This window comes from Myotis lucifugus, unplaced genomic scaffold, assembly GCF_000147115.1.
Source record: "Myotis lucifugus unplaced genomic scaffold, Myoluc2.0 scaffold_126, whole genome shotgun sequence".
Classification (NCBI taxonomy): Eukaryota; Metazoa; Chordata; class Mammalia; order Chiroptera; family Vespertilionidae; genus Myotis; species Myotis lucifugus.
The window spans coordinates 456,579-465,683 of NW_005871174.1; the positions used below are offsets into that span (position 1 = coordinate 456,579).

At 38.9% G+C, this 9,105-nt stretch overlaps 1 protein-coding gene across 1 annotated transcript; it reads left to right on the top strand.

The window, feature by feature from the left end:
• The first annotated feature begins 224 nt into the window (after positions 1-224).
• Positions 225-8,902, top strand: LOC102432324 (guanylate-binding protein 1-like). Its single transcript, XM_023758246.1, has 10 exons — positions 225-428; positions 2,018-2,145; positions 3,067-3,176; positions 3,425-3,621; positions 4,164-4,406; positions 5,480-5,760; positions 6,568-6,780; positions 7,180-7,282; positions 7,521-7,714; positions 8,780-8,902. Exons 1-10 carry the CDS (start codon positions 239-241, stop codon positions 8,900-8,902), a joined length of 1,782 nt encoding a protein of 593 aa, XP_023614014.1. The 5' UTR covers positions 225-238.
• The last annotated feature ends 203 nt before the right edge of the window (positions 8,903-9,105 follow it).

Consider the following 9,105-nt stretch of genomic DNA (forward strand, 5'->3'; position numbering starts at 1 on the left):
CCAGGCAGGCTGTAGTCTGAAAATTTTAATGAGAATCTAAAAAAAAAGTTTTCTATGGTAAATTAAAGATTTTGTTCATGAAAATGGTTAAATGTTGATGTCCTTGTCACACCAATATTTTTTAATGGACTCCTTCAATTGCACTTCTGTAACGTTTTGGTGAAAGTTCTTGATCTACTTAGACTGGAAATTCTAATCCATCCCATCTCCTCACTTGCAGATAAGTGACACCCTGGACATGGCCTCAGACATCCACATGCCAGGCCCGGTGTGCCTCATTGAGAACACTAACACGCAACTAGTGGTTAACCCAGAAGCTTTGAAGATCCTGTCTGCCATTACACAGCCTGTTGTGGTGGTGGCCATTGTGGGTCTCTACCGCACAGGCAAATCCTACCTGATGAACAAGCTGGCTGGGCAGCAAAAAGGTGAGGGGCACCAGCTAAGCTCTGCCAGATCCCTTCTGTCTCCCCACTCCCAGCATGGAGTATGGTTTTACAAGAAGAGCAAGGTAGAGATGGGGAGGAATATTGAAAGCGACCTTTTAATCTACCATTATGTTCTTTCCTTACTGTGGTCTGAGAGAGTCAACTCACTGTCTCTTCCCACTTTCCTTAATTTCCCTTTTAAAAGCATAATTTGTATTCTTTTCCTAGAATTCTATGTTTAATTTTTTAAAGAATCACCATATCATTTCCCACGACAACTCTACGATTTTACATTTCTCCCAGAAATGCACAGGATTCTAATTTCTCAACATTCTTGCCAATACCTGTTATTTTGCTGTGTGTGTGGTGTTTTTGTTGTTGTTTGTTTGTTTTTATTGACGTCAGACAGGGAGAAAGAGAGATAGAAACATTAATAATGAGAGAGAATCATTGATTGTCTGCCTCCTGCACACCCCCACACTGGGGATCACGCTCAAAACCCAAGCTGGGAATCAAACTATGACCTCCTGGTTCATAGGTCCACACTCAACCACGAGCTACGCTGGCGGGCTGTTATTTTATTTTTTTGATAGTGATCATCCTAATGGGTGTGAAATAATATCTCATTGTGGTTTTGATTTGTATTTCCCTGATAGCTAGTGCTGTTAATTATCTTGTTATGTGTTTACTGGTTACTTGTATATTTTCTTTAAGGAAATGTCTGTTCAAGTCCTTCACTTACTTTTTAATTGGGTTGTTTGTTTTCTGGGGTTGTGTTGCAGAACTTCTTTATATATTCTGGATCTCAATCCCTCAACTAAGAAATAATTTCCCCAACTCCACAGGATACCTATGGATCTCTGTGGATTGTATCCTTTGACTCACAAAAGTTTTAATTTTGAATCCAACTTAACTATTTTTCTTTCATTGTTTATGCTTTTGGTGTCAAATCCAAGAAATCATTCCAAATTCAATATTATGAAGCTTTCCCCCTATATTTTCTTCTATGAATTTTATAGTTTTAGCTCTTACATGTAGGTCTTTGAACTATTTTGATTAATTTTGTAGAAGGAAAAGCTTTCTATCTTGCACCATAGAGTGTGATGCTGGCTGAAGGATTTTCATATATAGCTTTTATTATGTTGAGTTAGTTTTCTTCTAGTCCTCATTTGTTTATGTTTTTATAATAAAAAGGTGTTGAATGTTTTTATGTATTGGATATTTGAATTTCCCTGTTTCTCTGTAAAATCAATACTGATTGTAGTTTTTTTAAAAATGTATTTTTATTGATTTCAGAAAGGAAGGGAGAGGGAGAGAGAGCTAGAAACATCAGTTATGAGAGAGAACCATTGATCAGCTACCTCCTGCACTCCCCACACTGGGGATGGAGCCCAAAATCAGGGCATGTGCCCTGCCTCCTAGTCAAACCATGACCTCCTGGTTCTTAGGTCAACGCTCAACCTCTGAGCAACGCCACCCAGGGTAATGCTTGTAATCTCTCCTTACCTTGATTATGTTAACTTTTATCTCCATTTAAAGACACATCTGCTATGAAAACTCCACTCCCTCCCTCTCCTCTCCTCCTGAAGGCTTCTCTCTGGGCTCCACGGTTCAGTCTCACACCAAAGGCATCTGGATGTGGTGTGTGCCGCACCCTAAGAAGCCAAACTACACCCTAGTTCTGCTTGACACTGAGGGGCTGGGAGATGTACAGAAGGTAAGTATTAAAGATTCAATTTGGAGATAATCCCCTCATTTCTAGGTATTGTCTACACTAATTAATATTTTTTATTTTTTTAAATTTTTATTATTATTTTAATTTTTATTCAAATAAGAGCTGGCACTAAACCATATGTGTTTTTTTCATTTCTGCTTATGTGCTAAGAGGCCAAATTTTGCAATCAGGGATCATGAAAATAAAAGGCAGAATCCGAGAAGACCATAGTGGTCATTAGATAGTATTCTAATTGTTAACAAGACGCTATAAGCTAATCCGGTTAACATAGATGCATAAAGGTACTACAAACAAAATCAGCCATGAGTCCTATCCTGCAGAGAACTTTAGTTAAGGATTAATGTTCAGAAGTCCTAAACTGTTGTTTCAATTTAAACTCTGTCATTAACACAGTGGCCTTAACAAAGTATTTCACTTCTTTTAACCTCAGTTTTCTGATTTGTAAAACAAATGCAAATGGTCTATATTGGCCATATAGTATTGTTTTGACTATTTAATAAGAATGGAAAGTGTTAAGTGAATAATAATGACTAGATAAAATAACTATAAGTATTATTATTCTTACATAAGTCAATTTTGCTGCAAAAACATAGAGAAATTAAATTACATTTAAGGCTTTAGAGTGCCCACCAGCTGGACTATGTCTTTCAATAATCTGTCCATGGTCATAAGAGGACCTAGTGAGAATCAGTGTAACCAAAAATACTGATCAGAAGACTATTCATAGTCCAAGTTCGACTAACAATTTTCATTTGAATTTGTTTTCAATTTTCATTTGAATTTGTTTGTCATTAATCTAAAAAAAAGCCACTCAACTAAATGAGCATCCGTTTACTACTGCTGATCTGGAAAGTGCCATGAGAATAAAACATAATCCTGGCCCAAATGTGTTCTGATTTCCAGGGTGACAACCAAAATGACTCCTGGATCTTTGCCCTGGCAATACTGCTGAGCAGCACCTTTGTGTATAATAGCATGGGGACCATAAACCAGCAGGCCATGGACCAACTGCAGTATCCTTTTTGTGGTCCAGAACAGCATCAAAATCAGAGGGGAGACTAGTACCTAAATACCAGCTCCCTGAATGTGAATCCTGGAGAATCAAGCACAAAAAGAGAAAGTATGAAAAATAATTCAAGGGCAGGAAGAATTAACACTTGAGTTAGAAACAAAGCCAAAACAAAGGTTTGGAATATGTGGGACTAATATGGCATGAGGGGCACTGTTCTTTTACACCATTTTTCCTTAGTTTGCTACTCAGCTATGTGACAGAGCTGACAGAAAAAATAAGGGCAAAATCTTCACGTAATGCAAATGAGGTTGAGGATTCAGCTGACTTTGTGAGCTTCTTTCCAGATTTTGTGTGGACACTGAGGGATTTTTCCCTAGAATTGGCAGTAGATGGACAACCCATCTCAGCAGACGAGTACCTGCAGAATTCACTCAAACTCAAGCAAGGTAAAGGGGACTGAGAACTGATAATTGGGAATCACAAGCCATTAGCAACCATCATCTTTTATTTTTCTATTAGTGTTTTTACATGTATAGTTTTCTACTTCTCAGCTGCCTAGCTCTAAGAATTAATACTTGTTTGATATCTAAATTTATAAATTTGATTTTGAATTATCTTCTCCCCTATTCTAAGAGCAACTTTCTTTTTTTTTTTTCATTTTTCCCTGTACTGTGATCAGATTGATTTTATATCCCTGCTTAGGGCTTGTGATGCTGTAATTAGCCAAAGAATATGGAGTAGAATGGGCATTTAATTAAAGAAAATAGATTAAAGCATGACAATGCACTAGGGTAGGGGTTGGCAAACTATACACACAGGCAAATGATGACCAATGCAGCCTGCCAGCTATCTTACAAATAAGTTTTACTGAATACTTGGAAAAGAAACCACCTGACCTGCAAAGCCTAATATATTTACCATTTGACCATTTACAGAAAAAGTCTCCAAGCCCTTATATTAAGCAAAGCCCTTTTTTATCTCTCTCCAGGTACCAGTCCCAAAGATAAAAATTTTAACCTGCCCCGACTTTGTATCCGAAAGTTCTTCCCAAAGAAGAAATGCTTTATCTTTGATCGCCCCACTCATCGGAAGAAGCTAGGCCAACTTGAGACAATGAATGATGATGAGCTGGACCCCGAATTTGTGCAACAAGCTGCTGACTTCTGTTCCTACATCTTTAGCAAGTCCAAAGTCAAAACTCTTTCAGGAGGCATCCAGGTCAATGGACCCCGTGAGTCCACTTCCCGGTCATTACTCTCACTGTTAAGACTAAAGGAAGGTGGAATAGCATCCACCTAGTTTCAGCTTTGAAAAATGCAAATCTACTACTATTACTGTGGTATATTCTAGATGACAGAACATTTGTAATAGATTTAGTCAGATTTCGTGGATGAGAAAAGATAGAAAAGGACAAATCAAAAAAGCTCTATTGCTTAAAATTGCCTGAATAAGCTGGACCTGTACTATCCCATATAATAGCTACTAGACAAGTGTAGCAGCAACATTTATCTAAAATAAAATTTAGATTAATTAGAATTAAAGAAAATTAACAATTCTGATTACATGGCTAGTGACTCCAATATTGGACAGCATATATAGCACAGGACCATCATCACAGAAAGTTCTCTTAGACAGGGTTCTACTAGAATAAATAAAATGGAGGACTCCTTTTAAAATTTATTTTGAGTTTTTTAATCCTCACCCAAGGATGCTTTTCAATGAATTTGAGAGAGAGAGAGAAACATCGATGTGAGAGAGAAACATTAATCAGTTGCCTCCTGCATGCACCCCAACTGGGGATTGAATCCACAACGTAGGTGTATTCCCTGACCAGGGATCAACCTACAACTTTTTGGTGCATGGGACGATGCTACAACCAACTGAGCCACCTGGCCAGGGCAGAGGACTTCTTTTTAATTGTTTCACAAATATTGATTTTATAAATGCTTACCACGGACCAGAACTGATGATAGAGACATAAATGAGAGGTACATTTCCTATTCTAACGGTGCTTAGGGGTAAAGCACATGCACTCAATAAACACAGGTCTATGGTGCCTACAACAGAGGTTCTCACCCTTTGATATGTGTCCACATCACCCAAGATCTTGCCAGAGGAGGATTTAATTCAGTTGATCTGGAGCAGAGGTTGAGAGTTTGCATTTCTAGAAAACTTCTAGGTGATTCTGAGGACTTAGATGCTGTGAGCAAAAAGAGTGTTGAGAGATATCATCAGATTTATAGAAGATGGACAGTTTCCTCATCCCACCTACAACAAACATTAACTTTTGTTCTCTATTTGTAGGGCTGGAGACTCTGGTGATGACCTATATCAATGCCATCAGCAGTGGGGACCTGCCCTGCATGGAGAACGCAGTCCTGGCCTTGGCCCAGATAGAGAACTCAGCTGCAGTGCAAAAGGCCATGGCCCACTATGACCAGCAGATGGCCGAGAAGGTTCAGCTGCCCACAGAAACCCTCCAAGAGCTCCTGGACCTGCACATGGCCAGTGAGAAAGAGGCCATTGAAGTCTTCATGAAGAATTCCTTCAAGGATGTAGACCATTTATTTCAAAAGGAATTAGCGGTAATTTTTTTCTTATGTTTATATGGATTAGGGTCTCAGAAAGCAAAGTACTACCAGAAAATAAAATGGATATTTATCATGAAAGTAAGAATTCTTACTAGACTTCAAAATGATAAAACCACTTTTTATCATTATTATAGTAAGAAGAACTAATTTTATTATGATTGACTTAAAGTTTTGAACATTTTGTTTGCTTTCATGCATAAACTAATACTATTTCTCATAATTTAGTTAAATGCATGCAGGTAACAATCAGAGTTTTGCATCAACTTATATCGTTGCTGTTATCAGATGATTTAATATTATAGCCAAAAGCAAAGAAAGATGTAGTCTTAGTTATCTTGAGCAGGCTTATATTGAGCCACATTTCTTCCATATGCAATCGCTGGTCCAATGGGAAAAGCAGAAGTTTCTCTCTAAAGGTGTATTTGTAGAACGAGAGAACCTAGTCCTGACCTATGTCAATGCCATCAGCAGTGGGGACCTGCCCTGCATGGAGAACGCAGTCATGGCCTCAGCCCAGATAGAGAACTAGGCTGCATTGCAAAAGGCCATGGCCCACTATGACCAGCAGGTGGGTAGCATCAATGCTAACATAAAGCCAGCAATCTCTGCCACGAACTTCACCTCCAAGGAGAAAGGGTCGTCAATAGAAAGACAGGATCAGGAGGAAGGATGTGGTCCTGCTGAGGTGCCTGTAAGTTTTTACAGGGTCACAGACTGGTTTTTGAGAAGTCTTTCCAAAAATGCTGAGGTCAAGCTAACATTTTCTCTGTACTCTTTCTACGTCCTATTTTCACATTAAAGGCTCAGCTAGAAAAAAGGCGAGATGACTATTATAAAGAGAATATGAAAGCATCATCGGATCGCTGCTCAGCTTTACTTAAGGATATCTTCCATTCTTTAGAAGAAGATATAAAGCAGGGGGTTTATTCTAAATCAGGAGGATATCATCTCTTAATACAGACTATGCAGGAGCTGAAGAAAAAGTATCTTCAGGAACCCAGGAAGGGAATACAGGTAACCAGCATTTATCTGTCTCTCTGTTGCTCCCCTCAACCCCACACTTCCCTTTCTCCCAGTCTCCCTCCACCTCCTTTCCTTGGATCTGCTCTCTCCACAATGGGTTCATTCCTCACCCCATATGGGATCACAGAACCAACAGCTCTAAAAGTAGAGCCCTCATCAGAGAACAGGGACTCTCAATTTATATTTATATCAATCTCTTACAAAGGTCTGCTTCATAGGGTGCCAGGCTTGGCCAATGTGGAGCATATGCCCACCCTGTGACAGGGGCCCCTTGACCAGCACAAGGACCAGGGCCAGCAAATCAATTCCTACAGGAAAAAATGGTGGACAAACAGGAATAAGTGTTTCCAGTGACTTCTTATTAATAATGCCATTTTTTCTGAGTTGTAGAGTGAAGAAGTTCTTCAGACATACCTGAGATCCAAGGAGTCTGTGATTGATGCAATTCTACAGACAGACCAGACTCTCACAGAAAAGGAAAAGGAGATCGAAGGTGAGGAGCAAGTCAAGAGACTAGATAGCCTCAACAGCTTTTAAAAGTTCAAATGATTTGGCTTGGAGAACCTGGGGTCCTTAAACAAGAGCCAGATGAACAAAGATGCCTATCACTATCAAAGTCAGTCTCAGTGGGGCATAGGCAGTCAGCAGCAACAATGACAGGTAAGTTCACAAAGAAGAAAAAGCAAGGTGGTCACCCACATGAATTTGTCTTCTTCCTTTCCTCCTGGCAGTGCAACGTGTGAAAGGTGAATCTGCAGAGGCTGCAGCAAAAATGCTGGAGGAAATGCAGAAGAAGAATCAGCAGATGATGGAGGAGAAAGAAAAGAGTTATCAGGAACATGTGAAACAATTGACTGAGAAGATGGAGCAGGAGAGGGCCCAATTAATGGCAGAGCAAGAGAGGGCTCTGTCTCTTAAACTTCAGGTATGTTAATGGCATCACCTTGAGGTTTCTCTTTTTCTGTTTACTGTCCACTCTTCCTGACTTGTTTGTGTGTCTGTTAGAACCCAAAACCCAGAAGGACCTTGCTTGCCCATTTATACTTCTCAATCCCTGTCTCTCTGCCTGACTTGGAGTCTGGTTATTAAAAAAAAATTATTTTCCTTTATCTCACATCCAGTCCTTCATCAATACATTCTTCAATCAATGGTAGCTATTATCTTCCAGGCATTGTAAATATTTCTTATCTGTGTCTCTTGCTTAATATTACATGGAGCAAGAATTGCTGTGTACCTATACCTTAGGAGAAGAAACAGAGATTCACAGAAGATGAGCTTTTATAGGGTCACACAGATTGGTAAGATATCTGAACCACCTTCACCACTTAGGAATCTACAATCACTGTTTTTCTGTCACACCTGGTATGACTTCGGTTCTAAGAGAACCTTTATGAGCAGAAAGACTCCTTGCCTTTCACACATGTGTCTGCCACTCCTGACTGTTTGCTATGCCCTACGTCTAGTTTGTGTAGTGAGTTATGTGCAGAAATCCTGTGTGGACAGTTGGGGCCTTGATGTCCTTACTTCTATCCTGCTACTCTTGCCACCAAGCTGTGGAAGCTTAAATCAAATTCCCTGATCTAAGATTCAGACACTTCCTTTGATTTTGATAATTTTTTTATTTCTGTCATGTGTATGTATATAAAAGTCTCTCTGTGTGTGTGTGTGTGTGTGTGTGTGTGTGTAAAAGAGTCTATAAAATTTGAAAAGAAACATTTGATTAAGATTGCCCACATATGTTGTATAGGATTAATGGGACTTATAATTTAATTTTATCACTATATAAGAAGGTATAAGCCAAAATCTCTCTTAGCTAAAGGAAGCTCAAGAAAAGCAATCATGCAGCTAGGATGTCCAAGAGAAAGTATAATGAATATTTATGGTGGAGAAAATTTCAAGAAGAAATTAAATACTAAGAATGTTGAAACTAGCTAGAAGTTGAGATTTGCTTACTGCTGTACTTTATTTACTCTTATTTGTCCCTTTTTAGGAACAGGCCATGTTTCTAAAAGAAGGATTCCAAAATGAGAGCAGACAACTTCAGAGAGAAATTGATAATCTCAACAATAACATGAAAAATATCAATGGCGGCGGTGGTTGTATCTTAATCTAAAGATCTAAGGGAAAGCTTCCCTGGTCACTCTACCCAAGGCATAACTCAAGCAGTTTTAGAATCTGGAAAAATGTCACAACTTGAGAAAAAGTGACCTCCTTTAAGCTGATAAAAGAAATCTACAAAAAGCACTTCACCTAACATACTTAATGATAAAAAATGGAATGCTTTGCCCCTATCACAGGAATAAAGCAAGGATGTGC